The 22,467-nt window shown below is 34.9% G+C and overlaps 1 protein-coding gene across 1 annotated transcript; it reads right to left on the minus strand.

The window, feature by feature from the left end:
- Positions 1-591: 591 nt before the first annotated feature.
- On the minus strand, positions 592-10,007 carry LOC128236615 (protein jagged-1b-like). Its single transcript, XM_052951596.1, has 14 exons — positions 9,816-10,007; positions 9,225-9,399; positions 8,545-8,708; positions 7,993-8,070; positions 7,691-7,842; positions 5,262-5,432; positions 5,054-5,143; positions 3,918-4,031; positions 3,286-3,576; positions 2,988-3,191; positions 2,691-2,846; positions 2,278-2,325; positions 1,968-2,076; positions 592-1,297 (listed from the first exon to the last, which is right to left on the minus strand). The coding sequence occupies exons 4-14, from the start codon at positions 8,028-8,030 to the stop codon at positions 1,207-1,209; spliced, it is 1,464 nt and encodes a 487-aa protein (XP_052807556.1). The 5' UTR covers positions 8,031-8,070; positions 8,545-8,708; positions 9,225-9,399; positions 9,816-10,007; the 3' UTR covers positions 592-1,206.
- Positions 10,008-22,467: the final 12,460 nt, after the last annotated feature.

Raw genomic sequence — 22,467 nt, forward strand, 5'->3', positions numbered from 1 at the left:
AATCAATAAGAATCACACGGAGAAGCACTGAAACCCGAATTTAAACAAGCAACAACTATCGAGTAGAAGAAAAGAACAACAAGCATGGTACACAATAACGCCAAAAGACAGTTGGATGAAGTCTACATGTAGTTTGGGTTGGCATGACCTTACCAATTGTAATCTACCTGTCTTTAAATTTCAATTTTTATATCGGAATCCCTTTGTACTCGAAAGTCTAGTAGGGTGATTCTCAATCTAAAACATTAGCATATGTTTACGTTGGATTCCATCGACGTATTGAACTGGCTTATATTTTCATCTAAAATCCATCCATCATTGCTCCATGTATACTGATAACCACATAAGGTGTTACGACATGAGACACTCCTCTTATGGTCGGATGTTAAAAAAAACGGTAACTGAAAACTAAACGTAGCTTGAACTTTCTAAAGAAGTGAATATACTGTTTTAGCATGTGTTTGTTTCTCTCCATGTCATTTCCTCATGTTACGCATATTTCGCGCATGTCGTTTCCCATGAAACACGTTCTCTGGTTGAGCCTGGTATAACTTAATTTTATTGAAAAAAAAAAAAGAAAAAAGTGTTTGATATGGGTCGTATCCTCTCGAATCAAAACGCAGCACTTATAACCCTATTTTTTTGAAACGTCAAATCTATTATAACTATTTTTGTTCAAACATACACTGTATGACATTTTGATACAGCGTTGGCAAGCCTTTCTTTCTTACTCAGCGAATAGAACTGTACTTTTTACACAAACTTACTTACAGAAAAGAAAACAATGCAGGATGAAAGCAAACATAAATTTTACATAATCAATATGTACATAATTTCGTACTCACAGCCTATGGTAATGATTCAATAACGCAAACAATAATCGGTAGTATACACTTATTACATACACTGTAATGTGATAGAAATATACAAAAATACACCAATGGATACACATCAAAGTTAAGGACTGGCATGATATATGTTGCTTAATAAGCGATATTGAAAACAAGACGATTTACATCAATAGTCATGCTGAAAACTTACTCTATCATTTTCCTATACATACTTTTCAAAAACTTACAGTCGTTTATTATCAAATCATGCCTTGATTGTGTTGAAAGTCCTCAAATCGAATGCGACTTATATAATATCTATATTAAAATCCAGAAAAAAACGAAATGAAACGAAAAAGAGTAGTCATATTTTTGTCTATAGATCGGACTTTTCAAAATCCGGTTGAGACTGTATCTCAAACGGAACATCGGCATCATTTAATTCCACATGATCGTCACGATCTCTCCTGAAAACGTAAGGCAAAATCCGCATAGATTAAACTTTCTTTTCCTAAAGTTTATTTTTATGAATAATGTTTTCTACTTAACCCAAAATAATTCATATAGCATTGACACCGATTTTGACTATTTTACATATTATTATATAATTCAAAGAACAAATCCTCAGCTATTCTGCAATGGGTTTGGCGCTTTCCGCCTACTTTTCTGTCCGTTTAGACAGTCGCGTTGTTGACTGATTAGGAAGTCACTACAGTGCTTGGGAGTCAGGTTAAATGCAACCCAACTATTATATGTATAACAAAAGAACAAAACAAAACTAATGTACAACATTCTTGTGTGTTATCCAGAACCAATCTTCGACGAAGATTCGTGCGGGGTCAAATCCGGGACTCTCTGACTTTGAGTCCAGTTTATTGCCTTAACAAAATGAAAACGCTTACACTAGTATGTATATAGTTATTAAATGCATGTATTTGGATGTTATAAGAAAATAAGTTTACTTCCAATGCGACGGACCATGCATTAACCATTTTCAGATCGGTACCATATATCCATTTATTAAGGAAAAGGGCATAAACAAATGTTTCGGCGGGTTTTATCAATTTTCAAATATGCTTGTTAAACACATTTTATTTCGATAAATAACTCTTAAAATCATCTGTTGATTAACTTTACCTGCGGCATTTCTTCCTTGCAATTACAGTGATGAGCGCAGACATCACCAACAACAGTATGGACAATGAAACACCCACCCCGATCTTTAATGCCGACGAAACCGTGTCATCTGTGATGAAAAAAAATAAAATGTATAATTATATAATTCGGATATTGCTCTTACGAGGGAACCACAATCTTGAATATCATCAACTAAATGTTAAGTTGAATTTTACTTTATTGGTAAAAAAAAAGTTTTCATCTCTAGTAGTATTTACACTGTTATTATACAACAAAACTATAAGGACAAAAGCACATGATGGACACAAACCTGGCGTATTGGGCTTCTTCTTTTCAGGTTGCGTTTCTGTCTCTATTGCTGTCAATGATTACAATATAATAAATATGTTATACTAGAACCACGTATGCAATACAAACTTTTCGGACAATGCAGAAACAACAAAATGATATAAGAAGGAACCATGCCTACACTATGCAACGTAAAATAGACATGATATATACGTGCTTTGTAGAACTTATTTGGAAAAAAAACATGAATTTTAAATTAGTTCTTTTTGTACTAGTAATTTTGGGCAAAGGTTGAAGTTGTCATAAAATAATGTCATCTTCCGCTTTACAGCCATATTCCCGAAAAGTAGTTATTGAAACATTATACATGAAATTTGCCACATATTTTCCAAAATATTGCCTTGTCTAAATTAAACATGCTCACGAATCGCTTACGTTTGCAGTCTGTTACATTAATTGACCCTATTCCTTCAGTGGTCGTGCCTTTTGGACAGAACTTGCACGATTCCTGACCCTTTTCGTCCTGGTATTGCCCGGTTGGACACATGATTACAGATTTTCCGTCGGAAAACGTACCAATTGGAGATTCCGCTGCAATGAGAAAGAAAGCAAATTAAGTCAAATCCGAGTCTGTTTTAACAATAATTGTACACACAAGTTGCTAGATTTGCGGAGATGTATGCGGGTATAAAAGTTAATAAATATTTAGTTATACAAACAACAATTTATTACCACAGAATACTTCTAACGGAGCTGTTCCCTTTGGACAAAAAACGTGAGGAGATGTTGTGAGTCCATTAGGTCCTGGGGCAACGGTATGGCTTTGATGATCGATTGTAACTTGGAAAAAGTCCACCGACTCGTTGACTAATTTCTGCGCAGTTTTCTCAAGCTCAATAGTTTGTTTGATAAAATCTATAAGCTTTGACGTTGGTTCTGTAAATTTGGTACAGATATTAACAAAACGAATGCGTACACCTTATAATAAATGAGTTTTCGTTTAAGAATAAGATCACTTAAACGAGCTTACCCGATGTATTTTTCATCACGTCAACGATATTGAAACTGTCGTTAGACAGAGGTCCAGAAGACTTCATCAGGATCGAGAGAGAAATTCCGTTTCTATTGGGCCGTCTTTTTCTCATACCCGTGCACTCTTCTGCTTTCATCTCAGCAATACAATGACCAGATTTTACACAGTCCATCTGGGACAGTTTGGATGTCATTTCCAATTTTACCCTTTCTATGTTCTTTTCATTGCAAGGGATGGTGTCATAATGACCATCAAAAATTGCCCCCGTTTGGGATGGAGGCTTAAGCTCTGTCAAGTAGCAACACAATTACAATAATATAACAACTGATTTTAACATTTTCATTCAGGGAATGACTCTAGCGATTGAGAATAATCTTATATAGCTTGTATTGCGCCATGCGATTGATAGTTATACTCAATATTATCACAAGATCTTAATATAAATGATGTAATCTGCTGTTAAGATGCAGATAAAATGATATGGATATTTCGCAAGATCTTCATCAATAATTGACGGTTTATTTCAAAATAATAAATGTATACTTGGGTAGAAACGAATTTCACTAATTCGACATAATGTTTACAAGTATTATCTATATTTCTTTTCATGACTGAATTTAAAAGTTTACCTGAACAAGATTGTAAGCGGCCTGTTGGGTTGTTTTCGTTTTCGTGATTCCACTTATAACCTGTAGCAAGTCCACACTCATACACGGGCAACGGAGGATCAGCGAAGTAAAGTCCTTGCAAGTAAAACGAATGTTTGCGATAGTTATTATGTGATCTTTATTTTGTTGCAATGGATGTATGTTTTATGCTTATGAAATATTTATCCTCAACCTAAAAATAATGAAATTTATAAATATATTATGTTTCGGTCCTTCAAATGGCTTTTGCAATGTGGAAAGCCCTTAATATATTGACTTTATAAATAGAGAATACTAGGACAGTGTCGTGAATGGAGTAAGTTTATCTAGCAAGGCGAAGGAATTAATCGGGTGTCAGCCGAAGGCGATCCTGTTACTTTGTCCATAAAAATACGATGAATTACCAAAAAATCATCAAGTATCGTTTTTAAATAAGGGGACCTGTTTTTCCCTTTTGACATCGACACACTGTTTAAATGTTACCCATGTTTTAATGTGACCAAAATAGTGCTTAAATCTGTTCACGTGTATCAGTCACCAAACATTATCCAATCATGTTACAATTATTCCGCAAATCGCAGACTACACAGTTCCAGATCACAAGTGTTAAGAAATAATCGCTACGTGTGCTATGGATTAAATTCATGTTGATGTTCAAGATAAAAATGTTGCATGTTCAGATCTATACCGGCAAAGAGAGAATTCATTTCTGTTGTAAGTGAGATTTTGTCATTTACCACAGAAATGTAATAAACTATCGTTGAAAGCTGCACTTTTTCAGTATTTGCGGGTGGGTTAATGTAGATATTTTTGCCGATTTGTTTTGCAAGTCTCATTATCATGATGAGTGATAGCACTTTCTGGGCGAGCGATTGTTAAGCTCGGTTGTTGGCGGACTATTGATAAGATTTTGAAGCATTTTGTGCCTTTCCTCTGACATTTCAGATAAGAAAAGAAATCCCTTTTTCGCGGTCACATGATCAACTGACTATAGATAAACATCACGTAGTCAACTATCCTAATATACTAAAATTTACACGGCACCTTGTTATTTTACCGATTATTATGCGAGTGACAGAATAATCAATGCATATACGCAATGCGTAAGTAATACCTACCAGGCCTGCAACCGATTGTACAGCTTTGTAACTCCTGAGACTCATTACATTGTATGAAGATCCCTTTTGAGCGTCTCAAACGTCTGCAACCTTTAATTAAACAACGAATACATATTTCCAAACAAACATGCTTGTTTATTGATGATTACTTCAACAATAACTGTTGTGATTCACGACAAAAGATGTAATTTTAAAACATTGAACTTACTTGGGCATTCATCAACGTTGCATATCTCTGTTTCAGTGTTATTTCCCTCGCATGGCATCCCTTCCGGGTCCGGCTTGGGGCTGTCACATGTTCGCAACCTCGTCATGAAGCCCCCTCCACACGTGACCGAACAAGCCGTAAACCCGGACCAAGCCGACCAGTTTCCATTGACTATAAACAAAGTGCAAGGTAAAAACATTTGTTCAATATGTAGTGCGAGTTATGTAAATTCAATACGAACGCTCTCAAGTGTATGGATGTTTAACAATGTAATTGTGTAAACACGCCCATGACAATACCTTGAATCTGCACATGGATAATACACGTGCGAAACACGACAAATAATATACATTTTCATTGCCCTAATATTTTCTATAAGCATACCTGACGTTCATATTACATGGACCACTAGTGTCGACAACAAAGCCATTTTCTTAATTTTATCTCTTATGACCTATAGTGTACATTGACATACTTTAAATGTAGATAATATGTTACATGTAAATAGTCCTTGACATGATACTTATCTGACATGGATATTTCATTCTAAATAAACACATTAGACCATAAATTTTGTTCATTTCAATTTCTACACCCGTGTTACGAAAAGTACTATATATTTTTAGAATTGTGAATTTTGACTTGAAACTTTGGATTTTTGTTCTAGAAATACTTGGCATCATAAAGGTTACAATATCTCAAAATGTCATTTTTGGGCCAGAATGATCATATTCCCATTCCCATCCACATATGCTGAACCCAACTAAAATGCACTAGCAATGCATTGATCAAATGATGATCACCTATCCAATTAAGGCAACACAAATTATATTTGAAATTTATAAAACAATATACCTTTCATAAATGTGTCCATTCTTTGTGTATATGAAGTTGATCGGTCCGTATATCAATGTATTTTAATAAAAATCCAGTTTTTATGACGTCAGCGGTCCATATCATGTTTTTGGCCGGTCCGGACCTCGCCAAAAATATAATATGGACCGCTGACGTCATATAATATGGACCGCTGACGTCATAAAACCGGTGAGTGCTGCTTGCATTTTTCACAAGGACATTTTTTTCGCAGGTAAACAATATTAGATTTGTTCAATAAAACACCTCAAAGGCGCTTTAAGATTATGAAATGGTAAAAAAGTGTTCGTTATAATATAAAAAAATAACACACCACTTCGGGCCATATGGCTTTATTAGGACCGGCCAGTCAGCCCCCGAAAGTGAATGGTCCTCGGCTAACGCCTCGGTCCATATACACCTTCGGGGGCTGACTGGCCGGTCCTTATAATGTCATATGACCCTCATTGGTGTGTAATATTTCTTAATTATCATGATATTCAGGTTGTTTATGTCGAATGCAATCGGTAATGAGATTATCAAAAAATTGAATTTCGAAGGTTAGGGTTTAAACATTTTTTTTTTATTTCATGCCCAAATTATCGAACCAATCTATACCTTGTGCTCATTTCTTTTAACTGTGAAAAAGATTTATTTTCTCTGGATGTTTAAACACATTAACAGACATATTGACTATACCAAATTGTCTTTTGAGTCAATAAAAATGTAGAGAACAAACACATGTAAATTCATTAAAGTATGAGCATTTAACCCGGATTTAGCAAACGGATAAACTTATTATTTTAATTTCCATTTATAGCGTAACCGAACCAGTCAGCAATAGTTATTCTCGGCATGCTAGTTTTTAAACTAAACAGAAAAAATATTATATAGACAATAATTTGACGTTACTTAAAGAAAAAAAGAATAAGCAATAGTAGACTTAATGAATCACTCAGCAATAATTTGAATGCTTATCTTATCCATACCTCTTTTTATAAAAAAAACAACATTTTTCTAAATAATGCTTTTTGGACTTTCAAATTTTCCATCGTTATCAACGCTTACTTAGTCACTATTTTCTTGTAAATGTGTGCGATTGTAAGTGCAGCATTTATTGCTTTGAAAGCAAACTGATTCTTTTCCGGTAAAATGCATTCATTACAGAGTACGGTATAACAAGAGTCACCATGTTTTTCTCTCTTAAAATTAGCGTGTTGTTAAAATATGCCACGCATTTTCACACTGTATTAAAAAGCTGCTGCCAATATAGACCAATCATTACATAGTGTCTTAAAAGTTTGGTTCAGTAAATATGAAATATATATCTTGAAAATTCGTCAGAGAAGCGCTACGAGTCAATATAACATGGGCATTTATGATCAAATGTACGCCCCAAAATAAATTTCAGTTCTTAAGTAAAAGCACAAAATATTTGGTGAGATTATTTTCGTTGACTGAGTGTTTACTCCAGCAGACAAATTCTCATACGCAAAAACTCATTTGTGAAACGCGTAATGAATTGTTTATTGTTTGAAATAATAAAGACATTGTTTAATTACAGAACACTTAGTTACCAGCTTTTTGTTCACATATCTGTCCGTAAAAGCCGAAGGGGCATATGCACGTGTAATTACTGACGTCATTTTGGCACGTTGCACCATTCTTGCATTCAGAATCACCACAAAAGTTCGGGGGAATCTCACATTGTCTCCCAGAAAAACCACCACTACAAGATTGGAAACATTCATATGATGATGATAATCATTGAGTGTACACTCTTGACTTGTAAGAGTAGATGATCCATTTCAATAAAATCCATAAGACAGTGCTAGAAAGTATCTCATTGATACGTACTTGAACACACTTGCTTGCTTACCTACAGAAACATTTGAACCCTCCAATCTGATTTGGCATTCAAATCGTCCACAGGGCGAGCTGTTGCATTCGTTGATTGCTGTAAATTCATAATGGTTATATTTAACATTTTATAAACGATATGTTGTAGGCTTATTGTACCACAATGAAACTTACCAATCTTTAAGAACTCTACACAAATGCAAATATATCTTTGGCATTTCGTCTCACTTTAAACAAAACATAACTTCAGTGATAAGAAGCTTGGTTTCAATAGTGGCTTAGCAACAACTGCCATAAATGCAGTTGGTGTTCATGTGGTGAATATGTCATAGAGTAGCAGGGAAGTTGACATTTTATTGTATTCATTTCCCATTAATAAAACACTAATAATGAGAATCCATGACTTTGAATTTAAAAGACTTGCAAAAATATGGTTGAATACGTCAAAATAGAAATAACTCACAGTGAAACGGGCAGAACTCTCAAAAACAAACATCAAGGAGTTTAGTATATGGTAATCAACTTTAATTTATTAATAAATACTCTAAAAGTTTTACAAAGGAATCATTACCGTCGCACATTGAAGGAATGATGACCCTAACACCTGTCTGGCCAGCCAAATCATCAATGTTGATAATTGCTGATGAAATATTCGAACGGCAAGTGCCGGCTAAAATGTTCACTCCGGGAAAGTTGTTTGTCGATCAAATACAAAGAATTCAGACAACTGTGTTTCTGTTGAGGAAAGCATATGAAACATCTGAAAAAGAAGACTTAAATCCATCTTTGACAAAATATCGTTTTGATATAAATGACTTGAAAAGGGAATACTACGTTAGCCGGTGCAATTGTTTTCTACTTTTCGTTAAGCCCCTGTGAAATACAACGTACGTTTTTTTGAGTGATACTAATCTAGCAAAGGCTCAACAGAGTAGACTTTAGGTTTTGGAGGGGTGGATTTGAAAGTTGGGTTGTAACGTGCACATATAAAAGACGTGTTTAACGAATGTTGTGTTGGTAATTGGTAAATGCTGTCAAAGGCAAATCGTAAAATACAATTTCTGTCGTATGATAAACTCAAGATAGTCGAATAACGGACAAACGGTGTTGAATTTTTTATTTGTAAGACGGTCTGAGGTTTTACGTAGCATAATTATGACACACCCACGACTATCATCCGGATATTCTCAATTTATGTCGTAGACCTTGTGAATACTAGTTGCACGACTTCATACTTAAAACATTGCCTACCTCCGATAAATCGTATGGTACGGAAATTATTCAACTGGCTGAAATCATTTAGGTATGTCTGATAACAAATTTCTTTCCCGTTTATAAAAACCTCCAATCTCAAAGGCTGTATGACAATTCCAACATGAGTCCACGAGAGCCTTTTAAACGTTGACTGGAGGTACATATTGCTTTACTGTAAAGAAAAAAGGTATTTTTGTCAACGTAGTATTTTACACAATTATCTGTCATTATCTTATCCTCTAAATATTCTTTTTCATACCTACGGATGTATAGGTTGGTAATAACGGTTTTCCCGTTTAGCATTATGCCATATCGTTATGACAAACGCGTCAAGAGTTCGATTGTCGGCATGAGTTTATAATAAATATAATTAATGGAACGAAATAACCGAAATTGTTATCTTATTTCATGTCATTTTTCGTTCATTTTGATAGAGTTGTACTCAATGATACACTGGTATCGTAATTATGTATTATAGCATTTATAAGTATTACAATTATTTTTTTATGTCCGTTGTAAAAACGTAATACGTTACAAGTCATACATTATGTAAAGACTATGTGTATTTCAGATATATGTTGTACCTACCCTTTCATCTTGACTTGTGGCTGTTGACTAAAGTCAATTGTAATGTTCTCCATTCTATCTAAGCCCGCAATAACCAATTGTTGACCTTGGGGTACGTTTTTGCGAAACATTGTCCAAATTGTAACCGTAAGATCGCTCGATGATGTATTGACACCAAGAGAAATATCAGCATTTTCCGGTGTTTTCACATCATATTCTAAAACATTTATCACAAACACAAATATGAAAACATGACCAAAAATGCTTAAAGGGATGGGTCAATTATCGATCATGTCAGTTCCGAAATGACGCTTTCCCTTTTTAGATATGTAATAATAATCATAATAATGATAACAAGTGTCTAAGTATTGCCTGTGCAGTTTGTTATCGCTGTTCCACCTTCGGACCTAGTCCTTGTACCAGACGGACACGCATTACATGAAGTAGCCAGTGAAGACGGCTGGAAGTAGCTACTTGGGCACTTTGCGCACGGTGCAAGACCGGTAGGTGAATAGTGCCCGGGAAGGCAAAACGCTGTAAAAAAAAAGCACATGCTGATGACGTATTCAAACACAAGTATATGGAACGTTGATTGAAATTTTTATGCTCGAATTGCACATTTATATTTAATTTGTAAAGAACAAACCTCTGCAATCTGATATGTTAGTGGAACCAATAGATGTTGTGTTTGTTAGATGTGGACAAACTTTACATGCAATACTATTTGACGTATCTTGATAACTTCCAAACGCACAATCCTCGCATCTGGCCGATCGAGTTGACATGAACTGTCCAACTGTGCAACCGACTGTTAAAAGAAACATAAATAAATAAATAAACGATAGTTAAAGCCAACGAACTGTACTGGGTAGCAAGTGAAAGTGTGCATTTCACGTTTCAAGTCTCATAATCTATAATACAAGGATTAGACTAGAAATGTTACCAAAACGATGCAGATACAATTGATTTCGCTACCATAATATAAGTATAATTGTTTAAGTGTTTTATTTAAGCAATAAATCATGTCATGCAGAACCAAAAGGTCTTCTTGCAAACTTAAATTTTACAGACACAATAATACAACAGTTCACATAGAGGACAATCGTCAAAGCTATCATAGTGTAAACAGCTTCTGGAAACTAGATAATACCGCAAGATCCCGTTGTTTGTCGTCCAACCATACCAATAGCACATTTCAACTGCGCGTTGCCAAGAGCGAATGAATCGCTTTTCACGCGCAACCCTGGCATATCAAATTCACCGTTGTCCACAGCATCTTGCACAACATCAGCCATTTGAAAGAGCAATTTCTCGATTTCTTCAAACGCCTCTGATTCACTTTTCCCAGCAGGAACATTAAATGGTAATTCAAACTCGAAATTAACTATGTATGCGAGATTTGCATCTGAACGTGGTTGGATATCTCGTTTCCTGCGTGATGTTGTTGGTCCACATGAAATATCGACAAACTTCGCTTGGCAATTGGGATCATTTCGGCAATACTCGAAAAATTTCGAAGAGTTTAATGCTTTTACAAATTTTCCTGTATTTCGAGAAGGTTTGTATCTGAGCTGTTGCATTTATCGGGTAGTAATAAAATTCCGAAGGCAAATTCATGTTCTGTGCTTTGGTTTTAACTGAAAAATAAGCATGTGTCTTACCGACATCAACACAGTTTAATTTTACTTATTGCAAAACCAGCAAGGTAAATATATAGAATGAGATTTTATTTTTAACGGATATGTATATATAATACATTATATTATAATATATAAAAACTGAAAGCCTAACAGTTTCCAGTTTCTTGCCGAAATATAAAAATCATGTTTAATCTAATTTATTGAAACGTTATTCTAATACAAGAAAAGGAATTGTTTGTTTTATTGTTCAGAGAATTTCACATCTGATTTAAAGAAAGCACTCGCATAATAAGCTTGATGAGGAAAGAAAATCATAATAAACTTATTTTTAACAAATACTGAACAGAATCTACATGTATGTATCACTTACCATTGCAATTTGGTACTTTACTCGAAGGCCTCCATTTTCCTGTTGATGTGCCACACACAAACTGACCATCAATACTTGCGGGGACATCAAAACCTTTCTGGCATTGCATTATGCACATCTGCCCGTATGTCCATCCACTGCAGCTAATTGCTCCGTTGAGTGGCTCCCGCAACTTAGTGCAGTTAGTTTCTACAAAGTGTTTTGTAAATTAAATATAATAAGTTAATATTTTGTCTTAACAACATCTTGAGTAACAAATACCCCCGAATGCCGCCTGGACAAAGGAATGGCAAATAATTTCTTTGAGAAGAGGCCATAACTCTGAGGTTATTAACGTTCACTGATTTGCATTGATCATGCTTAACCAAGGCGTGTTGTTCAATTAAAATCCATTGAGTTGGAAGTGATTTTGCTGACAAAATAAATGAAGGTTTTTAATTGTGATGCAGTGCATCAGCTTACTTGACAATCATCTCATGTAAGTTATCGAGTTATGCTGAGTGACAAAAGTTTTATTGAAGGAAAGTTATTAAAAGAGGAGCAGAACATATGTCGTTGAAATGCAATCAAACCTCATTTGCTTGCACTGCATGTACTCAACAACTTGGTTCTTCCATGAACTTTGTTCAAACTGTGATAACTGATGGCCTTTATTATGTTTACTTCTATTTAAAAATGTGAGCTACTAAAAAGAAATAAACACAATGAAAAAGTATGTTTCTGGATGGATTCGAACCGCTTCCTTGAAATTTTCAAAATAATTGTAATCCTGTGCTTAGCAACGTAGGCTAAAGCATTAAAATTGAAGAGTTTCAAGTGGATGTTTCATTAAGGGAGTACTACCTTAATATACATGAAGCAGTGTGGTACTTGTGCACTGCACTTCCTTTCATTGTCATCTATCTATATACCAAGTTTTTATTTCAATCCCATCAATAGTTTTGAAGTTATGGCCCGTTTGTAGTCATTTGCTTATCACAAAGGCTAATGCATTTAAATTGAAGAGTAAAAAATGGTTTTAATTACTGTTTAATACAATATAAACTTCTGTAAAAATGTAAGCTACTGAAAGAAAAAGGAAAGAAGCATAAAATAATTCTGGTTGGATTCGAACCACCACCATGAAACCCACAAAATATGTGTAGTAATGTACTTATAACAACATGGGCTAAAGCATTCAAATTAAAGAGTTTCAAGTTGAGTTTTTCATGAGGGGTGTGGTAGCTTAATATACATAATAGGGCATTGTGCTTGTGCACTGCACTTCCTCTCATTGCCATCTATCTATACACATTTCAATTTCATCAGTAGTTTTGAAGATATGCTTCGGAAAAGATCACTGTACTAAGCTGAAATAGAGATAAATAATTTGTACACTGCACTTCTTCTTACTATGTTGTATAATCGTATGAAGTTTAATAAATTTTCATCCAGCAGATTTCAAGTTATCCCCGGGACAAGGAAAATTGCAAAGGACCGACGGACCGACAAACCACAGGGTGACCAATAAACACCCGCAAACTTTGTTTGTCGGGGTTATAGAGATGTTATGTCCAGTCATGCCTTAAGACTTTATTTTTTTTAAAAAGAGAGGGGTATTTCAAATATTTGATGCAATGTACTTAAATATGTATTATATAAGAATATATGTTTTTATAGTATTTCAATAAGTACTAGTAAAGAAATTGCATAATTATCATGGATAACAAAGTAACATGTGCTATTAATGAGCACAAAATGTACTCAGCGGAACGTTATAGTAGAAAACCAATATATGAGTATACGGAGCTTAAAGAAAAATCAAAATTTATTAGATCAGAAACACACCACGTAAGAGTACCCTATGGTTAACTAGTATATTGTTGTAAACATTCATTTAATGTTAAATATAGTTAAAAAAGACTAACGTGTAAACAGATTCATTTTCTTCAAAGAGACATGCTTTCGAAAGATCAGTTTTCGTATCGAGATCATGATTAAATGAATAAAAGCTAAGTCTTAACCTGAATGAGGTATCAGGGTACGTTGGAATTTAAGAGTTGCTCGGATGGAGGAAGGAGTTGAATAAGTGTAGAACTCCGAAGTTTTAAAATGTAGAATCGGAAAATCTATGGAAGTACCACTGAAGTGTTGTGAACGAATATTTTTTTTCTGTTTTGAACATTAGAATTGAAATTAAAATAATTGACAATTACAGGCGATCAACCCTTGAAGCAAGAATAATGAATATCTATCTTGATAAGCCTACGTTAGGCCAATAATTCTTTAAAACACTAAACCTCCTGTTCCATGTGACCCAGTGATTCAGACATTAAATTCGTTCAATAATTGTAAAAATGTGCGAATTCCCTGTATTTTCCATTATTGGTTTTCAAGGCTGAAAAGTGTGAAAATTAAGGACATTTTCGGCACTCCTCTGATTAACAATATCTTTTGATATCAAATTTTAAGTTAAAGCCTGTATATTATAAACAAGAGGGCCAAGATGGCTCACCTGAGTAAAACTTTGTGCTATAGACTTGTTGATAAGTAAAGGGCAATAACAGAGATTTAGCTTCTCTGATGTATTATGCCCATTCACATTCTCACCAAATTTTGTGATGATCGGAGAAATGCTTAAAAAGTTATTGATAGGACAAGAGCAATTTTAGGTAATTTCTATAATTAAAGTGCAATAACTCTCGGGTAACTTCATCAATGTTGCTAATTATCAAACTCGTTCATACACATTCTGACCAAATTCGGTCCTGATTGAACAAAGGGTTCAAAAGTAATTGATCGGACTACATACTGGGTGGTGCCTGTCTGCCCTTCCATACACCATATGTGGAACTATAATATGTCCTGTTTTTTTACAAGGTTTTTCCATATTTGTGCTCTGTGACCTAGTTTTTGATCCCAGATGACCCATATTCGTACTGGAGCTGGAAATTATCAAAACAACCTTTCTGGCAATTTTTTGGGGATATTTGGGCTAAAAATGTTACCTCTAGAGTGTTGGACTTTTGGTTGCTTTTGCGAAAAGGAAATATTCAAGTAGGTGCCCAATATGGCCATTTCATTTTGTTCGAATATAGCTATTTTCATTTAAAAAGAACTTAGAGTGAATATTCACATGGATATCACTTCTCTCGTACAGAACTTCAATTTAACATATAGTTTGAACTACTTCAAGTCGACGTTAAGGTAATTTCAAGGTCGACGTTAAGGTCATTTCAAGGTCAAAGTATGAAAACAATCCCTAAAAATCCCTAAAAATTGATTGTTCCTGTTTACTTTTCTTCGTTTATAATTCATTTATGTTTAGTTTGTGTACAAAAGTGGTGGCAGAATTGTAAATTGAATATTCCTTCTTTTCAATATTTTTGGACATAGCTTTTTATTTTTTGAAAACGCCAAGGTTTCATACTATGAACGCATGCCAAAGATTGTCGCAAAATGCTGTACACGCTGCTATTGTTACACTGACCAGTTTAACAAAATGCATTGCGTGTATCTATTTCATAATATGCTTGATATTGACATATTAATCTGACCTCCCCTATGTCAAGTTCAAGCTCATTTTAGCCATTCCAAGGTCATGGTAATTTCAAAATCAAGATAAAATAATAAAATTCTGTATACTTTTTCCTTTGATTTTAGATTTACGTTGAGTTAAAATGCGCCGACAGAGTTGTAAATTATATGTTCCCTCAAATAAAACAATAGTTTAGGGTGTAGGTTTTTATATTTTTCGAAACCGCCACTGCCATGGAACATTCCAATACAGTATGCTGTCAATTTAAGGCGATCGCAAGATTGCTATTGCTATACTGTGCTTCATGTTGACATACTTATCTGATCACTTCAAGGTTAAGGTCAGTTCAAAGTCAAAACTATGAAACACCGGTAAGCAAGGTGTCCATCTCCGTCTTTTTATTTTTTGAACTTTTTAACTAATTTGTGTTCTTACAAAATGCTCTGCAGAAAGGTATTTTTTTTGTTATGGAGACAACCAGGTGTCTTCCTAGTATATGTTACCTAAGGCGGTTACCACAAAGTGCTGTTTCCAAGAGACTTCAATATTAATGAATTGTAACTGTTTCATTTCAAAATATATTTCAATAAAAATAGATGTTAACTAATTTATAATGTATTACATACTTTAAGTTTTTCAAAACCAAGGTGAAACTAATTTGAATATCAAAATGCATATATGTTCAATTTGATTTCATTTCATTATGTATGTAAATGTTATTTTAAAAATGTCAATACATTACTCAAATTACAAGTTTCAACCATAGCTCATATAATTTTCAAATTAAAAGTCAAGTGAACGACAACCACCACCCTCCTTTAGCAAATTTAGGCTTAACAAGCTACATAACATATATGTTTGTGAGTCCAATGTAGGCTTATCAAGCCTGAAGTCAATTTAGTAATTTACCAACCATACATCTAAGCAAGCCATAATTCGTTTATATATAAGCCCACTGAGTGCCTTAAACCCATTTTGCTCATTCTGTGCCCTTCAAAGCGCCAAACAAATTCCAAATGACAAAAAAGATCCCCAATATCCCTCTAAAAATTGCAATAAACCTCATTTCGTACCTTTCTTGCTACAGAGGAGTTCATCAAGAGATCAAAAATCCCTACTGTGGTTATAGTCAAGCCCATTCATTATCAAACAATCCCAGAAGGGCACTACAAAAGCTAAACTAAAGGTCATTCAACCGCCTATCGGCTGTAACCGAACCCAGTCTTCCAGATCATCACCACACTCTGATAATTTAGTCGGTTCAATTCTTTATCAACTACAATAATGCTATTTAGAGCCAAAATAGCCATGTGTAGCTCTAATTAGGTCTACTCAATGTCAAATCGACCACATTTGGAAGCCATCAACACCATTTAGAGCCAATCAAACCAAAGTGCAGCTCTAATTAAACACCTCAGTGTCCTAAATACCGCTTTTGACAACCATTAAACCCATTCAGAGCCAAACAAACCTATGTGCAGCTCTAAATAAGCTTACACAGTACCCATAAGGCATTTTGGCAAATATAAAGCCAATTTGAATCAAAACAAACCCATATGCAGGACTGAGTAAGCCTACTCAGTGTCAAACAGACCACATTTTGGAAACCATAAGCCTATTTAGATTAAAACAAACCCTTGTCCAGCTCTAAGTAAGCTTACTCAGTGTCAAATAGACAGCCATTTGGAAACCATAAAGCCCACTTAGATCCAAACGTACCCATGTTCAGCTTTTAATGCGGCTACTCAGTGTATAATTGAAAACCATTTGGAAATCATAAGGCCAATTTAGATCCAAACAAACTCATATGGAGCTCTAAGTCAGCATACACAGTGCCCATACTACCATATATGTTAACCATAAAGCACATTTAAACCAAATCCAAATGCAACGTTAAAGAGGCTTGCACCATGCCCATAAGGCCACATTTTGGCAAATATAAAGCCCGTTTAGGGCCAAACAAACCCTTGTGCAGCACTACGAAAGTATTCTCGTGTCAAAAAGGCCACATTTTGAATAGCTTGAAGCCTATTAAGATCCGAGCAAACGCATGTGAAGCATCATGTTTTAAACATACACAGTAGAAATAAGATCACATTTTGGAAACCGTTAAACCATTTTATATCGAAACAAACCCATGTGCAGCTCTAAGTAAACATACATAGCGCCCTTAAGACTTCATTATGTAGCCCTAGGTAAGCATTCACATTGCCCTTTAGACCACATTTTGGAATAACAATATAGCCTTCTTAAAGCAGAGCAAAACAAACACAAGCAAGGCACATAACGGGTGATACATATTTATGATATTATAATATTTGGCCAATGAAATCAGAAGTTTGTTTTTCGTTCTAAATCTACAAGTATATTCCATAAGTTCCCTTCATTTTTACAATTGTAATCAATAAAATTCCTACCACTTTTCAATTTCAAACTGCTTTCACTATTAACAAAAGTATAACTAAAAATAAAAGTAGAAGAATAAGAGAATTTGGCATAATTTGATTAACAAAACTGAGTTTGAAATGTCCCTACTAAAAAATAATATATAGATCGGCAATCTCTATATGCAAGAATTGTATTGCAAATTTTTATGGGGTACCAAATTTAGAAACAGAAATGCCATGTTAATAAGATGGTGGTAAAATTCAAGTCTGTTCAAATTATGTTGTTGATGAGTCATTCATAATCTGTTGGTCTGTTGTACACATTTGATAAGATAGTCGAGTTCATTTGGTCATTTGCCTCTTTTGAGCCTAAGAGAAGGATTGAAGTGTGATCGATCTGGTTGCATGTTACTTTTAGGTAGGATTGGTCTTGAATCCCGGTAGTTGGCAGAGAAAGAAAAAAGGTATGTGTCTTCAATGCAACACTGGAAACATGAACTATCTGAAATGTCTTAAAAAACAAGTGTTCATTGAGAGAGCTGCGATGCATGCGTACCTTGCGTGGTGCACACTCGACTTCAGATCTCCATCGTAAATCAAACGAAAATGTTGTTGGTTTATTCAGATGGCGTTTGAATGCTGCAATGGATGGGGCTGATCGAGTTTCGTCACGAAGAGCATTCCACGAACAGATTGAAGAAGGAAGAAAGAGAAGTATAAGATCTGCATGGGATGTTGAGGATATTTCCCGAGTTACAAATATGATAGATGGTTGTATCTCCAACACTGGAGGGTATCATGGACGACAAGTAGGGCAGAGTCATTGAATAAGACATCTTGTAAAATAGGTTGAGATTGTGTGTGCATCTTCTGTCTTTTAGTGGTTCTAGGACAGTTTTATATATATCTTGTTTAATAATCCAAGACGTATTGCACCGGAAATAATTCTAACGGCTTGTGTTGTATTTCCTCAAGTTAATCTTATTTCGCTTCCAATGCGTACTCGATTAAGGATTTCCTAGAGATTGTCTAAAATATTTCTAATGATCTTCGATCGAGGAGGAATTTGTAAAACCTCATTATATGTATTCGTTTCTAAGCCTCGTGTTTGACTGACTGAATATGTTCATGCCATGAGCGGGAACTTAAATGTGTGACACTCAAGGGTGTTGTGAAGTTACTTCCTGAATTTGTAAATTATTCTTAAAAAAATAGTTGAAAAGATGGTTTATCTTTCGAGAGAAAAGAAATGCCACTTTCGCTGGATTGAAACAAACAAACGTTCTGCCCCGGTATGAATCCCTGCCAAGACGTCATAACGTAGATCTGCTGCAGCAATAGGGTCATCGATAACAATGTATAAGGCTGTATACTCCGCAAATTAGCGAATTGGAGACCTAATGTCCGGGACAATGTCGTTTATATTACTAGAAAAAGGGGGCCAATAACAGACCGTTGCGGCTGTAACAGTAACAGTGTCAGATTAAGTACCCGAAAGAACAAATTGTTTTCTTTCGCTAAGATAATCAGTGAGCCATTAAAAGGTGCCCCTGAAATGTTACCTTACGTAGCTTGTAAAGAAGACCTTTGTGCCAAACCAGGTCAAAGGCTTGAATGTCGCAAAAGACTGCACTAATTTCTTAGCCGTCGGCGAGAGTAGACTAAATGAGTGATACACATATAAATCAGTTTGTTGACAGTGGAGCCTTTTTGGAATGAAACCAGACTTAAAGGATGTAAAATATTCAGTTCTTCTAAAGAAGTTAAAGATATACTCATGTATGATACTTTCAAGAACTTTGCTGACAACTCTTATCAGGGTAATTGGAAGGTAATTGCCCACATCTTGTAAATCCGACTTCTTAAGTAAAGCACATACATTTGTTAGTTTCCAAGGACGGGGTACTTTACCTGAGAGAATAGTTGAAAAGGTTACGCAGGAGATGAGCTGTTTCCCTATCAATTTTCTTAAGTACGTAATTATTCACTTATCAGCTCCTGTCACATTGTCGTTCTTTGATTGAATCAATGCCTTTTTGGCATGATGCATTAAAGTCAGACATGGTTAGCCTATCCGATTCAGAAGCATTAATAGTATTAGTTTGGCCGTCCGGAACATTTGATATAAATTGAGATAGGAAAAAGGTAAGCAGAATATTGGCCCTGTTTGAATTGGTTTCAAATATACTTAGATGTAGAGGAAGGTATAGTGTTTGAGAACTTTCGAAACCTCAAAAGAGGATGTTCTGGTTTCACGAAACAAGTTTCTCATTATGAGCATACTTTGCAGCTTTTACAAGGTGAGTCAAGTATTCAGTCGTTGATTGTACATGCACCTGTGAATATCCCGATTACATGCACTTCTTTCGCCTGACTGTAAACCCCTCTTATGTGCCATAATGCCTTTTTATTTCCTTATGGAACCACGGGAGATCTTGAGTTCGAATTGATTTATTAGGAATACATTACTTTACAAAATGACATGAGCTGTAAACATCTAAATCATTATTAATATAGATTCGAACTTGTGGTACGCTGGCGGTTTGTTTATGTCCAAATTGAAGTCACCAATAATCACGATGTCCTTTATACCTGTGAGGCTGTGTCGAGTTTAAGTGAATTTGTTTATGCAATTAAGAACACGAGAACTAGAGTTTGGATGTCTATAGAAGATGCTGATCTACTCATTATACGATAAAATATCTTTTGATTAATGGAGAGCAATGTGATCTTTTAGCGTAACAGTGATCGCTATATACTAAAGTAACCCTTATATTGCGTTTTCTATTTATAATATTCAATAAACCTTTGTATGTGGGACTTGAGCCATACATAATGACAAGTTGCTTAGCTGTTTCTTATCCAATCTAGGTTAATATTTCAATCATTTACAGTAAGTTTACAATGGGGATACGACCTTTAAATCCTATAAACTCAGTTTAGGAAAGTTGATCAATCGGCCATTAATGTTAAAACTGACACTAATAGTGCGCGAAAGACCTGTTTTAGGTTGTGAGTAACTGCACCAAACGATTTAAGTTTAAACCGCTTAGAGTATCGCAAATAACTCAATTGTAGCTAATATTTAGAAACGGGCTAATAATTATTTGATTTAAAATGAATAAATTTTTTATCCATGGCAGCGCCTTTTAAAAGGCAGTAAAATAGTGACCTAACCCTAAAAGGCATGTTTGAATAAACGTTTATCTTGTAGCTATTTGCGAAAGGAAAATGAATGTGGCTAATTGTGCAAGTTTTATAATCTTAGGATTAAGGGTCATTATCATTATACATCATGATTTTGAAGAAACTAGTCGTGCCTGTGAAATAAATTGCTAACGTATCTTTTATCATAAAAGCGAAGGGGAAAAACAAAACAAAACACTAACCTTTACAAAAAGGTTGAAACGAATCCCAATGCCAACGTGCTTTCTTGTGTTTGTCGAATAAACAACTGATTGTATTTACCCCGGCCAACGGATATCCGCCTTTACAATCTAATGTGCAGTTTGCGCCCAATGTATACAAATTTGGACAGTCGTATAAAATTATATCTCGTCCATCCTTTTCCAGATCAGGTGGTTGACAGGTTACAGCTATGAAACAAAACTACAACGCATGTATCGTTACAAAAGCATTACTTTAAAACAAACAATTATCAAAAAATATAATAATACGTTATAACAATCATTTAAAGATAAAGCTATTTTGATGCGTGTGTGTTTGTGTTGTTTGTACTTTGTGTTTCGTTCAATGTCGTTTGGACCCCTACCTCGTGCCATCAAACATGGTTTATAGTTGAACATTTGACTACTGACCTTTTCCCTGAAGTTTTCACCGAATACTATAAATGTCATACATGTACTTACATAGAATTTCTATCCTAAAGACACAAGAATCCCCTATGTTGTTGGCAGCATCGCGTATAGTATACTTAATCGTCTTGTTCCCCGCCTGAAATCTGATTCCGGGGATATAACCGTGAACTTCAGTTACAATTACTGCTTCATTTGAATTGTCTTGCCCTATAGGAATATCCCAATTAACGGAAGCAGTGTTGTTAGCGAGTCTATGATAACCTGCATGTCACGTGGACACTCTCCTTCGCCGAACTTTGGGGGTTGTGTATCTGCCACGGCAAAGCATATTTTAGTTAATGGCACAAACCTACACAGTTTTACTCTTTATAGAATTAGCCTTGTAATACAATGTTTGATACAAGTCTGATCCATCAATAAAGTTAAAAGATATGATACTCTGCGGTACTTTTATTCGAACTTTGAAAAGATATTTTGATAATAATTTCAGTTTTCGATGATTGGATTTATAAAGCAGTTAGAAATCAACAGTAATCCTGTCCTTTCAGAGGATTTCTACTACAAACAAACATACTTGAGAAAACGTTATCGACTTTCCAAATACAATGATGTAGAAATTAAAAATTGACTTTTGAAGATCAGGGGAAATACCTTCCGTTACTATAAATAGCAACATCCGGTACAGGCCGAATACGGTCGGTGTTCGTTAAGATAGGTTACGGCGATATATGTTGATATTAATCAAGCTGTATGACAAGACTTATACTTTAAGAATGTATAACCAAATTTCTTATTTTGCACATGGTGATAAAGATTATAAGTACAATATGTCGTCATTTTTACATTGACTATTTGGTATCAAGCGATGCAAAAATCAATATACATATGAGTTAAAATACAGGAGCATTTTCAACGTATTGAAACAGTTATAAAAGGCATTT

Source organism: Mya arenaria, chromosome 1 (assembly GCF_026914265.1).
Source record: "Mya arenaria isolate MELC-2E11 chromosome 1, ASM2691426v1".
Classification (NCBI taxonomy): Eukaryota; Metazoa; Mollusca; class Bivalvia; order Myida; family Myidae; genus Mya; species Mya arenaria.